Raw genomic sequence first — 20,000 nt, 5'->3', positions numbered from 1 at the left:
TTTGTGTCACTGTGCATATCTTCTCTGTGGCCATATGTATATCCCAACCAATAAACTTCATGAACCTGCTATGCTGTAATCTGCCTTAAGTTCTGTTCTCCAGTAGTTTACTTTACAGAGATATCTATTCAAGAGCATAATAGTAAGTTATTTCCATTTTAATTCACTTGAAACTTATTTTAGCCCAAATGATGAAAAGGGGGATATGCAATTTTCAGGTACTGTTTAACTGGTTCTCAACGTTTGATCACCAGTGTTGTAAGTAATAATCACCAGTGCATAAATGGCATATTGATAATTTTGAGAATGTAGTTTTATGCATAGTCCACACATTTGCTAAGTTTTATTATATTCATCTAAAAGAAAGTGCCATTTGTTCCGACATGTATACTAACTTACGTTTTCATATATGGAGTAATCTGTGCTGACCTAGCTTCGGCTGTTCTCGAATCATCTCTGAAAAAGAAATCCTAATGCTACCTGGGTCATGTGGTGCAACCTGACCCGACCTACCTCACCCATTGTATTCGCAGCTGTACTGGAGTTTTCACGTTTCCAATTCATCTCTCACATTTTGCGTTCGTATTGTTTTCTTCTAGTCTGTGTGATTGGGAGTATTTACTCTTGGTGCCTAGTGTTTGCCTGACCCTGTTTACCATATTTAGTGATGATATCTTCAATTCTGCAGTTAATATCGCTGTGTCTGTGTATTGGGCTTGGGTCTCTGTCCTGGAGTGCAGGATAAAGGAGTGAAGGAGTGAATATCCCATGTTCAATCTACCTCTCGGAACATGTGAACAGTGCAGAGTTTAGTTTCTTTGCGAGAGGGATCCCATCCCAGGCCATAGTGCTTTTATAACATAATTAAAAACTTTTTGTGTTGTTTTGTGAGATCTTTACAGGTTCGGGGAAAGCATTTTCACTTTTCAGTGCCCACGTGATTGCATGTGTTCGTGTTTTTTCCCCACACCTGAGTGTTAGTGTGCTTTCTTTCTCTCCTCACGGTGGTGGAAGAGCACAGGAAACCCATAGCGCAGCGCTGTGTGGGCAAGAACAAGCCCTGCGTCAAATTCATGTCGCTTATACGCATTGATCCCCATTCCGTGCGCATATCTTGCAGGGGCAGGAATGTTCCCTTGAGGCCTCGTGTGGAGAGTGCTCAACATGATCGTCGCACCAGTGGGGAAGGTATGAAAGGAGGCGGAGGAAGAAGACCACCCATATCTCCAGAGAACCTTCCCCATTCCTTCTCAATCCCCCACTGTCATTGCCACTACAAACTCCTTCTCCATTACCCATAATGCCCGGTAAGATTATTTTTCCTCTCTCTTTGCCTTCCTGTAAGAAGAAACCTGACCCAGGTTTGGCAAGCTCTTTGGCAAGCCCTCAAGGAAGAGTTTCGGGATAGCAACAAGACGGAGTTGGGGGAGCCAAGCGGGATTTTGGGAGAGAAGAACAGGCTGGAATCACCCTATAGTGCTTCCCAGTCGATTGATGATCAGTGAGTGGAAGAACAGGACTGCCATTCACATGGCCAGGCTAGATGAAGATCCTCCTATACGAAGTCAGACCTCTCCTCCAAACCTTCTCCGGTGCATTGGGATAGACACCGCCCAGGACCGTGTTCGAGCAGATGTAGCTCATCATCGCGAAGGAACTGCTCAAGGAGGAGTGGGTCCCGCTACTCTGCCAGATTGGAGCGGAATCACCGGTGCCATCGGAAGAGTTGTTCTTCTCAGTATCCGTCCAGGGGTAATTCCTGATTGTGTTCCAGAAGCACGTCACAGAGGGGTACCTCCTTGAGGCAAGAGTGGGATGGAGCAGAGCGGTACCCCTCCTGACACAGATCACTGAGGTGGCGGACTAATGTGAAGTCAGGGAAACGTCGCGTCTCAGGTTCAGGGGACAGGTCTCAGGAACGATACTACCCTGAAGGCAGCCATCCATGACGCCAGGTACTGGACAACCACCCAACGGAACAGGACGGAGACCAGGAGATACAGGGACCATCTACTCTGGTAGGTGCCACATACTCCGAGGAGGGTATGGAGTCCTCCTTTCTGTATCTTCCAGATGAGGAGAGTAACTTCTCGGACTTCATCCTCAAGATTATAGGAAATTGGATCTACCAGAACCAGAGAATGTGCTGTCCAAAGACTACCCCAACTTCTCCTACATGAGCAAATGTTGGATAGCATCCCAGAGGCCAAACAAACCATCTGACTTCCTTGGTTTCTGCTGGTAGCAAGCATTATGAAGGAGTTGGATAGCCTAGTAGTGGGGGAGGAAGGCTCCCTAGCCTCTGCCAGCTCCCCAAAATTACTGCCCCCACCTTTTCCCCACCGAGCCAAGTACTACTATGTCCCAGAAGAGGCCAGCTTTTGGGCAACGTCCCACTGGATAGTCCTCATCAAATTAGCTCTAAATTCACTTAATGAGGAAATGATGAACCACGATGTGGTGTTGGGAAGGGCGTTGAGGGCCATCTCTTGGCTCGACAGGTGCCAAGGGGTGTGGTTGAAAGACATGAAGGAGGTCTACCATCCAAAATATGGCATGCCATGAAGGAGTACATGGTTCCAGCAGGGAAGGCTATATCTTATGTGGCTAATATCATCCTCAAGAGGAGGGATGCTGTTTTGTCATTGACTCAGAGGCACATCTCAGCCAGTAATTGGCTCAGCCTGAGGAATAGCCCCAGCATTGATGTGTCCGTTTGCTTCCCTTCAGAGTTGCTGGTCTAGGCGGTGACTGAGAAGAGAGAAGACGCAAAGGACTCCCTGGAAGGGACAGATGGCATTCTCCTCTTTCTACCTCAATGATGTAGCACACAAGTCCTTAGATACCTTTACCTTGGGTTAGGTAGTGGCTGCACAACAGGATATTTAATGACGTAAATCCTTACGGGAGCTGTGTCGGAAGGGGAAGATGTCGTCAGCTACATTATGAAGAAAATTGAGTGTGGTACATCAGCTTACACCCTTGCATGTCCTTGGGGATATCAGAGGTAACATTCCTACATGTTTACCTGAGAGATCGTCCTCCCTCCTTCAAGTAAGGCTTCTTATATGAAAGTGTAGACTCGTATGCATGTCAGAACAAATACCAAATTAAAAAGAAATTTGTATTTTTCCTAACATATGTACCTATGAGTTCATATAGGTAAAGTTACCCTCCTCGTACAACCCCACAGTCTCAATCTCTCATTCCTTCTAGGAGGTTGAGCGGAGCTGCTTACGGCCTGTCTCACACATTGGGTGAGGTTGGTCGGGTTGGGTCGCACCACATGACCTGGTCAGTGTTAGGATTTTGTTTTTCAGAGATGATTTGAGAACAGCTGAAGCTAGGTAAGCATGGATTACTCGATATATGAAAGTGTAGGGTTGTATGCTAGGAAAAATACAGATTTATTTTTAATTTGGTATTTTTTTAATATGATAATAGCTAGCATTTCCTTGCTTTGGAATGGTCCTCTTGGTTGGATGGAATCGTCAGGTTAAGGAGGAACGATTATAAGCATTATGTGATGACAAGTTAGAAAATAATTCATGGCTCCCAGAAGTTTTTGTGTTTTATGTTAGGAAGTGCGCTGTTACTTTCAATCTCTAGCAGAAGTACTCTATACCCAGTCCTATCTACTCTTCTGCGGGCTCAGCTACCATTATTGAAATGTATGCTGACCATAAATTCTTGATCTGCCTCTGTCAGGTCTATTTCGGTTGTTGTTCGTCCATTATGTTTTACGCTGCAGAGAAGAAGACTACCAGCAGGGAAAACTTGTGGTAGATGGTTCTTCCACAGGTAGGGACTTACTGTGTGACTTTCCCCTAGATCCTTGACCCTTTGCCATCGTTGGGGGCCTTAGAGGATGGCAGCTGAGAAGCATTGTTTTAGCATTTTGATAATGTTGAACATCAAAACCCTGGAAGACTCGCACCTCAGCTGCTGACCTAACAAATTATAGCCAAGCCTTTTTTAATTTTAGTTACAATGATGATTCTAAAATGATTTCCATTGTGGAAAACTCCACTCTCAAAAATTTGTTAGTGGGTTGAGGAAGATAGCATGCCTTACCACCTGTAAATCTGGAGTATCTGAAATTGTCAAGCTAGGGAAACTTGTCAAAACTTACCCTTTGTGCTGGGTCCAGTCCTGATGGACTAATGACCCTCAAGGCACTGAGGGTAAGGTGTATATTCAGGTAGGCTTGCCAGGGTAGCTGCCTTTTTAAAGGCAGAAATACTGTTCCTCCCCTTGTAGGGGTTAGTGGTACAAAAAGACAGAAGAAAAAGTGATGATCCAAGGGGAGTTACCTGACATTATTATGGAAGGTGACTCTTCCAAACATTAATATAACCCCTCATCTCCACACTCCACATAAGCCTTCAGTTTTCCTTAGTGCTGTACTGGTAAGTTGAAGTGAAGTTTTCATAAATTTTTATATATTTTTTGTGTTTGTTTTTTTTCATGTAAATGTCATTGTACAGGTTTTAATAGGTTGTACTATTTCTACTTAACCTGTAAACTTCTGGTTAAAATAATTTGTAATTTTGGAGTCTGGAATGGATTAATCCAACTTATAGTATTTCATGTGAAAAATTGATTTGGTTTTTAATAAATTGGATTTCAAACAGCCTTCTGGAACAGATTGAGAACTGAGGTTCCACTACTAATGTTTCATGTAATGTACCTCTGCTTTCAATCTCTTTTTCTTGATAAACTTCTGTGATTGATAATGCTGCAGATGGATTTGATTGTATAGCATCCACTATTTCATTTTTTCATTTTTATTTTGCGTTCTGAATTATGTGTTGTTTGTATGTAGAAATTTTGGCCAGTTATGAAGTCCTTAGCTTTCATGCTGATTCTGCTCATTAATAAATATGGAATTAACTCGCCTAAGACTGCATCATGTTCAAGGCCACAGTTAATTCATTTGGGATTGTTGCAACTCCAGTTTGCTGAGTGCTATCCTGGCTCATGCATGTATTGCACATAATTCCTTGTTGTAGCTTTTGAGTTTTACAGATTTCCTACTGTTTGCATTGTATATTTTGTTTGAACACTTTCATTGTCTGTGGCAAATTTTTTCTTGTTATTTTGATTTCAACAGTTTGCTGCATGGAATACGCTTTTTCTACTGGATATTTTGAACTACTGAAGGTCATGGAAATAGAATACAGACTTTAGGCCATAGGCCTAGTGCTGGGACTTGATGAAGTTGTTCAGCGCTGAAAGGGAAATTGAGAGTAGAAAGGTGCAACAGGAGGAAAACCTTGCAGTTGCATTATGAAACAATTGTTAGGAGATGGTGGAAAGTAAGATGGAAGAGAATGTGAACCAAGGTACAGTAAATGGAATGAAAGGGGTTGCAGCTAGGGGCTCAAGGGATGCTGTAAAGAACCTTAATGCCTACGACAGCACTATTCCCCTACAGGGAACTGAAGGTCGTGGAAATGAATGTACCTGAGGCACAAGGATACCAGAGGACAGATTTGTCTAGTAATTTTTACTTTTCATGGTTTGAGGAAGGATTATTGTCATGCAATATGTATGATGCTTCATTGCACTGGCTTTTGAATGTGGTTACCCTCAACCATTGATTTCTTTGTTAGGACACTTGGTCAACTATTTTCTGGACAAAGAAGACCTTTCTTTACTCTCAGGTCCAAACATCTTGGTATTTTTCCAAGACCAAAAAGCTTCCATTTACTTCAAAATCATATCTCATCTTTCCCTTGATTTTTGTTTGGGTTATATATGGCACTTTTTATTTTGATTATATATATGGCCTAAGAGTTGTGATTCTTGAGCCTTCAGCCTGCTCTCTTGGTGATTTATCCATTACTCTTTCCCTTGATTGTTCCAGTATGCAACCTTGTAAATTTTTAGTGGTAGCACTAAGAAATTGGTTTCTTAGAGTAAAACATGTTTTTATTCAAGCCACTTCATCATAAAATAGTCTTTGTGGGGGATGCATCAGATGGAACCATTCTCCATCTGAGACATTAGGGAAGGAAGGCATGAGAGTGTATGATGAATTAATTTTATAAAAACTCATTTTTATCACAAACCCCTTCATCAAATAACCTGAATAAATATTTAGGTGTGAGGATGAGGTATGAGAGTCCAAGGAGGGCATCACTGCCAGGAAGTCCCTTAGAAGGTAAGAAGACTAAGAGCAAGTGCAGATCCAAAAGGAGTACTTACGTGCTTAAAGATGTGCAATAGAAGGATCTCCAGACTTTTTTTTTATATGGACTAAACCTCTGGCTGGTTAAGGACTAAAGTAGACTAGGAGTACTTCAAATATACATTTTATTTTTTGTCTTGTCTTTTCAGTTGTGGTGGACTTGGCTACTCCACCCCAGCATAACAACGTAAGGCTGTGGTAAAACCACTAATTGACATATAAAAACAAAATATTACATCATAAAAAAATGGAACAGTACCAACCATGATAATCACAGTATTTGCTTGTAAGAGAAGACTTCTGTTGTGTGATACCATGGTGTACAATTCTATATAGTACTGTTTAAAAATTAATATATACGTATGGCAAGTGTAGTTTACCAGTTTTTTAAAATATAAACAAACTTTGTTTAACACTACAGCTGAAGATGAATACAGTATTTACAGTACAGCATAAGTCTGACTATAAGATTTGAATGTCATTGTAGTATGCTGCTCATTCATTACTCCAGGAATTGTATACCTACATAAATAATTATTCTCCATATTTCCTATTTACACAGTTTTCTAGGAGTAAAAACTCAAGAATAGCAAGGCCTATATTCTTGATTGCCCAAACTATGAGGTCTCACTTTTAACCTCCCAATGAGTGTGCAATGGTTTATGGTAATGATATCACTGTGGTTTTGAATTTTTAAGTTTTCCAATGCTGTATGTAAACTAATTAAACACCAAATTCTAAATATCTAGTAATAATGTCAGATTTAAGTTGGCTGCACCAGCAACAACCATTCCATACGTTATTCAAATTGCTTGTTAGTGAAACTTTCTGCCATGCCAGTTATATATTAAGTATTATGACTTGCCTAATAGTACAAAGCTACTCTTATTGTTAGATAAAAATCTACTTGACAAAGGATGTACAAACACAGTATACTATTATGATCAGGCAAAAAGCAAAAATACCATATTCAATGCACCCTTTGTCTAAGAACAGAAAAAATCTACATAAAAAAGTATTCAAATTACAACTAAGAATCACAAGTTATGTACACCTTTAAATAAGCATATCAAAAGACAAGTAATAATAGTTTTCCAACATTTATTTCTTTCACACAATCAAGCATTCACTGGCACAATTATACACTGCCTCACCAAAAGTTTGTATCTTTTTAACAATCTCTATCTGGCCTAAGGCTTACCTTTGTTTAGCTATTTTTTATTAATCACAGGTGAATAGTTGATATGTTTAAACCAGCTAAAAATTTAGTAACAGAGCACTTGGAATTAATTCACACATATTCAGACTATAAACAAAAGAATCTAGTAATTATTTTTTAAAGGCAGAAAAAAATCAATCAAATTTTAAACAGGTGTTCATACTACAGCCTTTTACATTGGTCATTATTTTTGTATAGTATTTCATTAATTTGTGACATGCAGTAAATTTCTGTGACTGTAGTATGCAAAATACACCCTTAACTTTGAAAATGACAAACATAAAAAAGGTATCATTTATAGTCTTGAAATAATGTTTTTGAAAACGCACAGTATTATTTTGCATGAGATTTTCATGAAAATGTACAATTTACACCATTTTTAGGCAAGTTTGTAGACCTTCTTCGATAAAGTTTTAAATGTATATAACACTTCGTAACACCCAGTCTTATCAATTATACCTACTCTGAGATAACAAGAAATTTTGATAAATGTACTGTACAGTGAACATTTTTTTTTTATATGCTGGGATTAAGAATATTTAGATTGGCAACATAAAAGTCCGAGAAATAATTAGAATTAGCAATCTAATAAATGACCAGGTATCATATCACAGCTATATCTCAAAGATAACAGTTCACTACCACACCTGAAATCTATCCATTCCCTCATTCATCTTTCTTCACAGTTCCAAAAGGTGTATCAAAGACTGCCAAAGAGAAAATTATCCAAAGAAATGTAAAAGAACTTCAAAAATCACCTATATCTAAAAAAAATAGTAACTTCAAATCTTAACTGAATAAGATATTTTGTGGATTCATTGTTCAGGTACCAATTAATGGCTTCCTCACTGAATGTTATTGTTAAAAAATTACTGTAATACTTAACACCAAATTCATGATTATTATGAAAACAATGATTAAAAGATGAAATTTGTTAAAGGTAGTAATTAAATGATAGAATGCAATAATTACAGAAATGTTGCAGGAGGTATTTTATAACTTTTTGTTAATGCAGTTACTAATTTTAAGAGGTATTTTATGCTTTTTAACATTAACTTAGTAACTAAACTATTTTGGTATGATATTTGAGGAGGTATTTCCTTATAGTTTAGTGTTTTATTAACACAGCTGTTCAAGAGGTATTTTCAAAAGAATCATTCAATACTGGAAAAGGAACTGACACTATTAAACTTCTACATTTTTGCAGCCAAGGACACCTTACCTAAATCGTCAATTAATTCCTGAAGAGTAACTGCACATACAAAACTGTGCAACCAATGACACAATAGTGCCATCTGACAGAATTCTTGAATTAAAAATGCTGAGAAATTGAAGAGTAATGTATGAATTACTAAACAGTAACTGAACAACAAAAATTTCTTAGTTCTATAAATAGTTATAAATTTCTTGACATCACAAAGAGATTACCTATACTCTACATACTATACCTTCCAAAATTTTGTATACCTACCAATCAAATTATTCAATTTATTTTATTTCACTGTACTGCCTTTTTCAAAAATATACTTTACAATTATCAGAGAGTACAGTACCTTTGAGTAAAAATTATTTTTAAAGGTTAGTTTTTTTGCTGGATTGTATGGTATATGCTTGTTGACTTAAATAAATCCTTCCATACAGTGATGAAAAAAACAAAAATATAAGAACCAAACTTTGAGTATGTTAAGGCAAAAGTTCAGTGACAGGATAAAAGACTGGGCACCTCCTAACAATAACATTTAGTCTAGTAATAAAAAGTTAAAATTGGATTTCTAGTATCTTACTGACCCATAGTAATCAGGCCTATCCTCCTGAACAATAAATGTATATTAAAGGTACTGCACTTCTCTTTATGAATGGGTAATGTATATGGGCATGTAAACATATGATATGGTACTTTACATAAGATAAACTTTCACACTGCCGCTGATGAAAAAAAACTGAGATTATTTAGAAATGAATGTGTTCTTGACGAGCAATACTGATGCTTTACCATGCACACCTTTGACAATTAACTACCAGCATCTAATAAGTTATCTTTGACTTCTGATATGATTTCTGAGAAGCCATTCATCCATGAAAGATTCATACAAGAGCCTCTTTGACTTGAGAAACATGTGGATAGGCAATATGCCAAACAACCAACTTTATTACACTCAGACCATAAAGTACTCTACCAGCAGAAATATTAAGCAGTAATACTCATAAACAAATGTAAAATGTGTGAACTGAACAAATCATTGCATTAGTACTTATATACAAAAATATTAATTAAATTATGTAAACATACGATGAAACTGTTAATTTCTTAGTGCAATGATAAATTCATATAAAGAATGACCAATATGTCATTTTCATATAAAATATCTTAAAACTGACAATTTCTTAATTTTTTTTTTTTGAGTATCCCACACTTTGACTTCATAAAGTTCTGTGATATCACGCAACAATATCCATGGAATCTGGTGTTAAAGCATCTTCAAAAGAGTGATGAGACGAATTGGGGGAGGACACTTGAGGTGATGAGAACACTGGATCACTAGTGAAGGCTGGTCCATCATCATCCATCAGGTCAAGGTTAAAGCCACCAGATGTGAAATCTTCCAGTAGCTCCTGTTGTGAATTGAGAATCAGAAAATAAGTATGACTATTTTCCAAAAATAGACAGTACTTTATTCTCTAGAACCAAGTAGAGCCTAAACGGAAATATACTGTTAATGATTATATTATATTATTGAACCTTCTTGACAATTTTTATGAACTGAGTGATTAAACGTTGAAAAAAATTCAGCTGAAAAAGAATGAGGTGCAGGTGAATTTAAAAAAAATAATGGGTTTATTAGAGAAGGTGTCACAGAGGCAGGGTCCCAACATGAGTATCCAGACAAAGTATGACTAGTCTGAATGAAAACTGGATTTTTGAAGTCTTGCAACAGTAGTGAGTACTGTAAAATGGAATGATTATCAAAAGCATCAATATAAAATCTAACACATTTGGGTTTCCATGAGTTGTAAGAATATTTTCCCATGGTGAATAATCATGAAATAACAATCACCTAACAATAAAAATGCACAATTCCAGTGTGATATTAAATCATTATGACACTATGAAGTGAAGTAGATACTTACCAGTAAACCATTATGACACTATGAAGTGAAGTAGATACTTACCAGTAATGATTAATTTTTTTTTTATAAAACTATTAATATAGTTAGTTTAAATATGCTAGAAATAACATTACTATGTATACAGGTATAATCAAGATTAGTTGTGAATCCTGTAAGGTAATCATTAGATGGAAATGTCTTCATATTTTCTAATATTTATGGTGTGCTGGAAAGCTGTCTTAAGGTTGTACTTAAAAATTTAAACCTGTGACTAGTGGTGTCTGATATAATGTATAACATTTTCTTATCAAACACTGCATACAACAAACCCTTCATTAGCTTACTTCACAGAAATCCACACCAAGCATGCACTTATAATAATGACAAGTGAACATTTTGTGTCAGAAGGACCTTCTACTTTTAAGAAGATGCTCTCCAAAAACCAGTAAGCATTCATTTTTGCCACTTCATCACCAGAGAAACACAGTGTATACTAAGGATATAAAGGTTACTTTTATGACTCACAATAACTATTCCTTTGAAGGGAATCTAATATCTTGTTACAATATATTAAAAGCTAATTCAGTACTCCTATTTAAGAAAAAATTGCTGTTCTATAAATTACATTATTCTTGAAACTGGTTAAGTAATTATGATAACATGCTTATGCATATATGATGACCCATAAATAATTAAAACATTACTTATTATGTAACTCAATTTAGGTTAATGTCAGTAATCCCAGTGAGCCTTAGACAACATGCTGTTGTTGGTACTAAAGGTTTTATGCAGTATCCATCTGGCTGCAACTGCATAACTTCCATCTTTTATTTTCATTTGTTCCCTCTGGTCTCTTCCCAATTGGCTGTCCAACTACTTTTACATTACCTTGCTTCACTTTTCACCTGAGTTCCAGAACAAATCCTTTGGGTGAACCTTATCAGTTTAGCAACATGACTTGGTGGTCTCATAAAACGTAATTTATAATAACTGTTATTTTGCTTATGACCATAAAACTGGTTACTGAAAATGCAACTTCTCTAACAGCTGCTAAAAATTATGATTTTCTGGAATGGAAAGGTTTGACATGAGTCATCATCTTTGCTTGGTGAAACAATAAAAGATAATCTTCTTCTTTGGAGTGAGCAATTCTGCTTCATTTTAAAAAATTAAAGTGTAGGTTATGCCATGGTTACCTCTTTAAACAATTTTTCTCGTACTTGAAATATTTAAGTATTTCCTCAAGATATCAGTGTTAGTACTATTTAATAAAAGCCACAATATTTTTGGTGAAAAATATTGCCCATACAATCCATATAATTAACAATTTAACATGAAGATTAGGTTAACAAGATCAGAGTCGAAACCAAAATTATTACTGGTTAATTACATTTACAGGTAGGAAATCCCAAATAGTCTGGCAACTGATCCCAACTTCGTTTGATTTCCTGTACAGTATTCTATGATAGCATAGGAAACTGTTATCAGTATTATTTGAATGGCCAAGTATACAACCAGCAATGCCATATTTATCAAATATAGTTATATATATATATATATATATATATATATATATATATATATAGTTTCAAAGTATAATGCCATAAAACTAATTAACATGATTGGAAATATTAACAAGGAATACTGATTGTATACAGTACTTTTCTACTGAGAGGTTTATTTTCTGATTTATTTATAGCAATTTCTTTCCATATTTTGCCATTGCTTCCAACATTTTGGGTAACTGTCCTTATTCATAACCAAAGTTATTGACTTTTAAAAAGAAACCAACCTAAGCTGCTGCCATCAAAGTTCAATAAAAATCTACCACCAGTTTTAATGGTCACTACTGTCTTTGAAATATGAATAACTTTTGTGTGTTGTCAACAACATTGTTGTATTGTATAGTCCTGTTTAAGAAGGTATAATGGGTGGAAATTTTATAATAATTACTGATTAATGTTTGTCTTGCAGTAATGTGTACCTTTGATGGTAAAAGGTACTTTTTCCTTTCAGCAGCCTAATATGAACTAAAAATGTACATAAACATTTGCTTAATCATTTTAATGCAATAACTCTAAACGAGGAGATAACTGAAAAATTATTTAGTAATAATAATCCAAAATTAACTTGTTGAGGCAAGGGAAATAACCTTTTTTATTAAGGAGGATTTTAACCTTTTGAGACAGGGAAATTAACATTGACGTATTCAGAAATTATGGAAAACAACACAAAGTTTACATATAAAAACTGGTCTGCTACAGTGCCACACCTTCCAATTCAGGCAAATTGCATGCAAAGATACAAGCAAACAGAAGAGAGAGGATGCAGTCTTGGTTGAAGCAAGCCAATAATACAAAAACATTCATACAGGGTCACTACTGTTCTACTGTAAAGACTATTTTTTTTCTTAAATAGATGCATTTAGTTGAAATGGAAAGCACACCTAGACTGCTTTCTTGTAAAGCATACAGCAAGCTGCAACCTTGTTATTTACCATGCTTGTGAAAAAATATGAAAATTTTAACAAAAAATATAATGTATCTATTATCAATAAAAGCAAGAACTAAATATAACATTATGAGTACTGGTCTCCAATTCATTACAATCAAGCATGTGCAATTTAAAATATTACAGTCACATTCATCTAATATTATCAAAGTGGGCAATGTTAAGTATCCTTTTTAAACTTGAGCATATATTTAAGGGAGAAATAAGACTTAAGTGGTTATTTTTTTTTTGTCTTAGTGACTCTGAAGTGCACCTTAAAAGAATATCATGGCTGTTCTTTTTCCACACCCCAAAACCAGATAAAGTCTTCCTATAGTAGCATAAAGGATGTTAATACTTTAAATTTCAAGGTGAACTACTACCTTGAAGTGTCCTGTTCCTTACGGCTTAATTTATTTGACGTTTTATTTTTTATACATAAGAATATTATTCTGATGATCCCTTTTCCAGTTAATGGGCATTTTGGCTTGTTCACTTTATTGTGCAAAATGATGAAAAAGCCATAACTTCGGGTAATCATGACAATTTAATAAAAATCTTTTACTTGACTATGCACAACACGCAGTATACTTTAGTAATGCCATGGAGTACAAAGCTAAGGATACTCAACTTCGAAAGGCAAAATTTCTAAACTGAACGGGAAACCAGCAGCATTGAAATTCTAAGAGTTCAAAGTTTTTTAAATATTAAACTAGCACTGCCATAAATATCATTATAGTACAGTATCATTTCTCAGCAGTCATAAAACAGCTATCATACTTTCATGTCTTGGAACTTTGTAGAAATATAGGAAGTAGAAATACAGAAAGCTTTTCAAGCAGATATTTTCAAATTAAATGTTGCATAAAAATAAGAAAATTATTTCCCTTAATACAGCACTCTCTATACTGATTAAAGTACAGTACTATAGTGAAGTTTATCACTGAAAAGTGGGTAGTATAATTACAAGAAAAATTTAGCAAATTCTGAAAACTATGCTAAACACTAAGCCAAAACTCTTAGAATTTCAAATTCTATAAACAGAAGGGAAACTACAAATCTGTGTCTTCGCATAAAAGAAAACAAGGAGGCGTGGCACACGTACGTCAAGCAGGGATCCGGGGAGACTGTAGTTACACCTCACCTTCTTCATGTCATTCTGACCCCCTGTATTATTGTTTACCACCTCAGACTTGATTAATGTTGAAAGTAACAAACTCTGGTCAATGTTAGCCTCTTCCACTTTGATGCCATTATCACGTAACTTTGACTCCAGCTCCTGCAAAATGAAATTCCTGATTAATTTATTTATGAAAATTAGGCTATAAAGTCAAGCACTGGGGCACTTTTAGCCATTCATTTCTCAAATAAAATCACTTCCTCAAGACACTGACAGAACTAAAGTTTCTTAAGCAGACCCTACATTATTAATATTCTTGTTAATAATACTGACTCAACATCTGGCAGGTCAATTATTTATCCTAAACCACCAAACTGGACTTTATACTACCGACATTTTGAATACTGGTCAATAAAATTTAAAGTAGGGTGGCCCTAAGCTAAATCTCTCTCTCTCTCTCTCCAAAAGTTTTTTTTATAAAGGGTATTCCAAAATCTTTTTTAAATAAAGAATACCCAGAGAGAGAGAGAGGAGCAAATGCACAACAAGCACTGTACATTGTTTCAGCATGTTTGTGTCTGCTGTCTAATGCATCTGTGTGTTTGTGTGTCCATGCATGGGTTTAAGATGTTAGGAATTAATGATACAAGTGGGAAAACTGGGCATTATATAAAAAAAATAGAGATCTTAGATATTTTGAATGACATAGTTGGAAAGTTTCCAGTTATAGTTGGAAGGATTTCAGTAATTTATCTAGAACTAAAACAAGTTAATGAATATCTTCAAAAAAGGTAAGGCCAAGATCCAATATGCAAAAGAAATACAGTATAACTACTATAGTTTATCTATAAATACTAGAACATTAAAATAAATGCATAAAACAATGAATTACTATTTTTCGACTAGGAAAACTTTAACTGAATTTAATTCTTGGCAGTTGAACCTTTCCATTAATTTTCGTGATGACAGCTACACTTGATATGGCAGGCCTTCTATCAACAAACAGAGTCAAGTTTACCTCGTAATAAAACATGTTTTAAAGACTAAGTAAGGGTGCTATTCTCATGAGTTCTAAAAGCGCTTCAACCTTATCAGCATTCTTGAATTTAAAGTACTTACAATTAGAATGCTTAAAGTTTGAGACTAAAACTGACTGAAAAATATCTTCCAACTGCTGGAGGAAATTTTTTTTAACTATCTCCTTTACATAATTATCTCTGAAAACACTAAAATTTTTACTGAAAATAAGAAATCCAGTACTGTACTGTACTTTCACCTTATTTGCATCTCAAATCTACTTACTTGTATCCGGATAAGGAGCTGGCGATTCTGTTGTTCGAGGGCACGACGTTTAGCCTCTACTTCCTTGTTGTACTCAATATCTATTTTCAGTCTTCGAATGTAGTCCACAGAGGCTTTGAGAATCTGACCTTTGTTGTGTCGAAGATCACGAACCAGCTCAAAATATCTGGAAAATATAGATTATTCTTTAATTTACAGAAAACACATGATAAAACATGAGAAACAATGTGGTTTAAAGTTATAACTATTCCTGTTTGTGACTGGGATGATTTTAATCACTGCATCACTAACTTTTTTCAATTAAAAGTATAAAATCAGATTAAAAATTCATAAAGAATTTTTGCAAAGCTGGTGAGGTACAGTATCCCAGCTAAAAATTTGTGCATTACTCCAAGAAACTTAATCCTGGATATAAGTTTCTTCTCAGAAAGTAAAAGGTGAAAACATAATTATTCATGTAAAATCAATAATTGTCCAATAATATTATTAATTACTTAGCTTAACATAATACGGGCCTAAGAGCTTTGCCTCAAAATTGTAGTTCAGCCCCTTGTGATAAAAGGTCTAAAATTTTGTGTGAGTTGTGAAAAACTGAGTGTGAATTAAAGCATGTTATAATTTTAAATAGTGAATTACCTTATATATAGTCCTGTAATTTGTACAATACAGGAAACTAATCTGCCATAATCCAAACTGAAAGTTACATTCACTTCCTTTATAGAGTACAGATCAAGTAATAAATAAGTAAATTATATACACACCCATACTCTATCTATCTATCTAGTTACATATTATGTGTGTGTATGTGCAATTGGTAAAATTTTATTGTAAACATTGCTTAATTTGTGCTTGGAACATTTCTGACATTCGTTTCGTTGGCAAAAATGACCTAACCAACCCCACCTAACCTAGGGTATCCAGCCCTTAACCTAGTGCACAATATTAGTTTGAAAACTTTCCATAAATTTATTTTAATCTAAATGAAAACTATCAGTAGGATTAGGGTCCTTGTATTTCACTTTTTTTTTTTTCACAAAAAAAAAAAAAAAAAAAAAAATTGCTCCCCGGAATTGCAGCATATGAGGGTTGGATCCACTATCTCTCTAAAGTACTCTTTTGCGAACAAAAATATCCTAAAAGTTCAAAACATTAAAAAAAATACGAAAATTACATTTTCAAGTCCAAAATGCAATAATGGTTTAAAGTGAAATAATAACATATAATTAACTACAAAAAAGTTTAATCTTATACCTGAATATCTTGAAAAGACCAACGAAAACAAGTACTTACGGTTCATTGCTTTTAGGGAGGAGGGTGGCAAGCTCCTTAATTCTGTCATTGATGTTAAACCTTCTTCTTCGTTCAACTGAAATGGGAAATAACTCGAATGTTGTGCATGTACACCAAGGCATTTAATTACATATTCATGCATAATATTTCATGAAAATATTTTGTCAGAGATGCTCACTCTTAGAGGCTACACTTAATTATCAGTTACAAATAAAAATAGCATCATAACGTATGTGAGCAATTTCATATACTATCTTCAAGCAAGTCATTGCTAGTAACAAAACTCATCCTTACTCATATTATGATTGTCCTTCTTTTGTCTGTCCTTCATATATGCAACCATTTGTTGGTCACTGATGGGTGTTGTCTCAGACTTGACCTGAGGCACATCAGGTGGGCATGAATTTGAAGTCTCAACTCCTATACACCCATTGAGACCCAGCAGGTCACATATGGCAGGTACACTGTTTAGTTGCTGGAAGGTTGAGTTCTTTGTGTTATGATCTTTACTGAACTGTATTATACTGATCTATATTTAATTGATAATAGGTATGGTGTGTCAAGTTATTCAGATACCAACATGACTGCTATTCATGGCTAAAAATAGTGTGTGGTAATTTTGTATTTTTTATTAAGCTAATATGAAAACAAATAAAAAAATACTTTGTTTAGCACTCAGTGTATACAAGGGATTATATTTTAACAATTCAAAACACTGAAGTTCTGCAATCAAATCACCCATTATCGAACTACTGATCAAAATTATTTTGAATAAATAAAAAAAGTGCTGTGCATTTATCAGATACGAGCCTATTTCTATTGCAGAAATAAATCACTAATCATTCCTCGAGAGTTACTGAACCATTACATCATTAATCCGTGATTAAAAAAAAAAATGAAAAACTTACTGAGGGCGCCATGCTATTGATTTGGTCGTAATTCTTCAGGTTATCAGAAGCCTCCAAACCCTCCTCCAGGTTTAGTATCTCATCAATTACATCCTCAACCTGTAAGGGAAGAAGACATGAAAGCATTAGGGAATTAACGTCAACTCTCATCAATCTCACTAGCACCTTTATAAACGGATAATTTTCATATATCATTAAGTAGTAGCTGTGGCCTTACAGGTAGAGCTCAGCCATTACAGCAGTTTACTCGCGAGTATGAGAATATTCTAAACAGTACAAAAAGTTCTTGTAAATGCACAGGAAGGGAAGACATTGCATGATAAGATTAGATGCTTATTAATCCTACGCTTTATAATATGAGATGACAACCTTTCCATCATACTGAACAACGACAAATTAATATGGAAAACACATCAGACCTCAGTTTTCACATTATTTCTTGTACATTCTGGTTTTATTCTTTCTAGCTATTCTCTTGTACACACGCATATATATATATATATATATATATATATATATATATATATATATATATATATATATATATATATATATATATATATATATATATATATATATATATATATATATATATATATATATATTATATATATATATATATATATATATATGCACACACATTATATATACGATTGCCAAGATCTTTCGCTGCATTTCGTAAATATCCTAGTAGCGTTGCTTGGTTTGTACAGAGACGCCCGTTACACAATCAAACTAATTTAAACTTAACGCTGGCTGAAGATCAAGTTCGAAGTGTCTGCCATATTGCCTGACGCGATTCGGCCGAACTGAGAAGTATCTTGGCAATCACGTGTTGAATATTACAAAGAAAAAGAATGCTTTGGACAATTTCCACGTGCTATTATATGTCATTTTACTTGAAAAAATGCATTTCATTCTCTCTCTCTCTCTCTCTCTCTCTCTCTCTCTCATTCATTGCCGGATGTTGACGGCCAAAATTGGTGTGGTGCCGACGTGATATCTGACAAGCAAACTCGTATGAGGCATGACCTAAAGTACGTAAAATGCAAATCGATTTGCATGCAACTGATTCAGCAATCTGAGATGAGCGATTGACACAAACGCCCAGAAATATGAGTAAAAAGTAACCTACCTCTAAAGCAAAATGACGCAGTAGAGTAAGTACAGCACAAACACATGGCAGCAATAACTCAACTAAGCGAATTTCTACTCACGCTGGTCCCTCTCGATCGTAGTTTTTAAAGAAACCGATTGTTATGAAAACTTCGAATCTGGCTTTAAAAAAGGGTGTGATGCGAACGACAATGGCTCACAATGAAACTCATAGGCCACAGGAGTGAGCGCGGAATAGCCATTATCAAAGGGTGCGCACCTCGTCATAATTCTCTAAAATACACGTTGGGAATTAGTTTTAAAGTGGTGACCATCCATATCTGGATACCGGTCGGTGTCCCAAGTTTCCTTATAAGTAGCAGCAGCTGTCCAAGATCCATGATTAAGATCTTGTAAGTTTCTAAGTAATCATCAAAACACGAGTCTATTGTATCCTTGTTGCAGACAACACATTCCTAAGCGCCTTTTTAAGTAAACCGAAGTCATTGTAAACCAATATCATTAAACTAGTTATGTAACTTTATAATAAAAAAAATGAATAAATGCCTTCCTGAGCCTACAGTACAGAATTTGATAAAAAAAAAAAAACTTCCAGAACAAACACACATGAAAATTACAGGAACATGTTCTTTGTACAGTACACCCTGACGAGAAGAGGAGAATATTACAAATGCCCCCTCTAATACAAGTATTGTTTTAAAAGTGTTCTTGTGGCATATCAGTTCCATGCTAGCATGTGTGTGTGTGTGTGTGTGTGTGTGTGTGTGTTACAAATATTTAATATGGCGAACAAAATCTCAAGACTCGAGAAAGGAACGGTTTCATGCAAGTAGGCTGGTTAAAAGTATATCAATGCCAGAATGTTTTTATCTTTAAAAGTCTATTTCTGTAATCGATTGCTTAAGTTCAGGAAATTCCACCATAAATTTAGTGCTACACATTATCAAACCACCCACTAAGATAGTGCTTTAGTTATCAAACTGGCATTAAACATGATGCGCCACAATGGCCGACGACAAGATGGCTGAAGGCAATTCGCAGGTAAAAACAGCCACACTTCGCCAAGTGTCTTTGCACCTCGGGCGACGGCTCCAACAATTGCTATTCTCCTCTCTCGTCATATCCTTAATATTCTGTTCCGTTGGTGCTCGATTAGCGTAAAATGGGATGAGACAAAGCGATCGGAATACTAACATTTCAACGGCCCTTCTGGTCGCATTCCTTATCTTGGGGTCTCAAAAAGATTTATATGTA

At 35.3% G+C, this 20,000-nt stretch overlaps 2 protein-coding genes across 5 annotated transcripts in view; one reads left to right on the top strand and one right to left on the bottom strand.

Annotated features, from left to right (window-relative positions):
- The window catches only part of LOC136840192 (transmembrane protein 177), a 53,112-nt gene extending 45,263 nt beyond the window's left edge, over positions 1-7,849 (top strand). The window contains exon 6 of the mRNA XM_067106690.1: positions 6,343-7,849. The gene's annotated coding sequence lies outside the window, so the exon portion shown is untranslated. The remainder of the gene's footprint in view (positions 1-6,342) is intronic.
- Positions 6,302-20,000, bottom strand: part of Mitf (transcription factor Mitf) — a 230,507-nt gene continuing 216,808 nt past the window's right edge. The window contains exons 6-11 of one of the 4 annotated variants that reach the window (XM_067106686.1): positions 17,631-17,730; positions 17,017-17,197; positions 16,723-16,798; positions 15,433-15,598; positions 14,155-14,289; positions 6,302-10,025 (exon numbers count right to left, since the gene is read on the bottom strand). In XM_067106686.1, the coding sequence (XP_066962787.1) occupies positions 9,852-10,025; positions 14,155-14,289; positions 15,433-15,598; positions 16,723-16,798; positions 17,017-17,197; positions 17,631-17,730 (832 nt within the window). In that variant the 3' untranslated portion in view covers positions 6,302-9,851. Of the gene's footprint in view, positions 10,026-14,115; positions 14,290-15,432; positions 15,599-16,722; positions 16,799-17,016; positions 17,198-17,630; positions 17,731-20,000 lie in introns of all 4 variants that reach the window. The other 3 variants (XM_067106688.1, XM_067106685.1, XM_067106687.1) reach the window with 3 other exon arrangements.

The sequence above is a fragment of the Macrobrachium rosenbergii genome, chromosome 7 (genome assembly GCF_040412425.1).
Source record: "Macrobrachium rosenbergii isolate ZJJX-2024 chromosome 7, ASM4041242v1, whole genome shotgun sequence".
Classification (NCBI taxonomy): domain Eukaryota; kingdom Metazoa; phylum Arthropoda; class Malacostraca; order Decapoda; family Palaemonidae; genus Macrobrachium; species Macrobrachium rosenbergii.
This window is presented reverse-complemented; position numbering and strand designations above follow the sequence as displayed.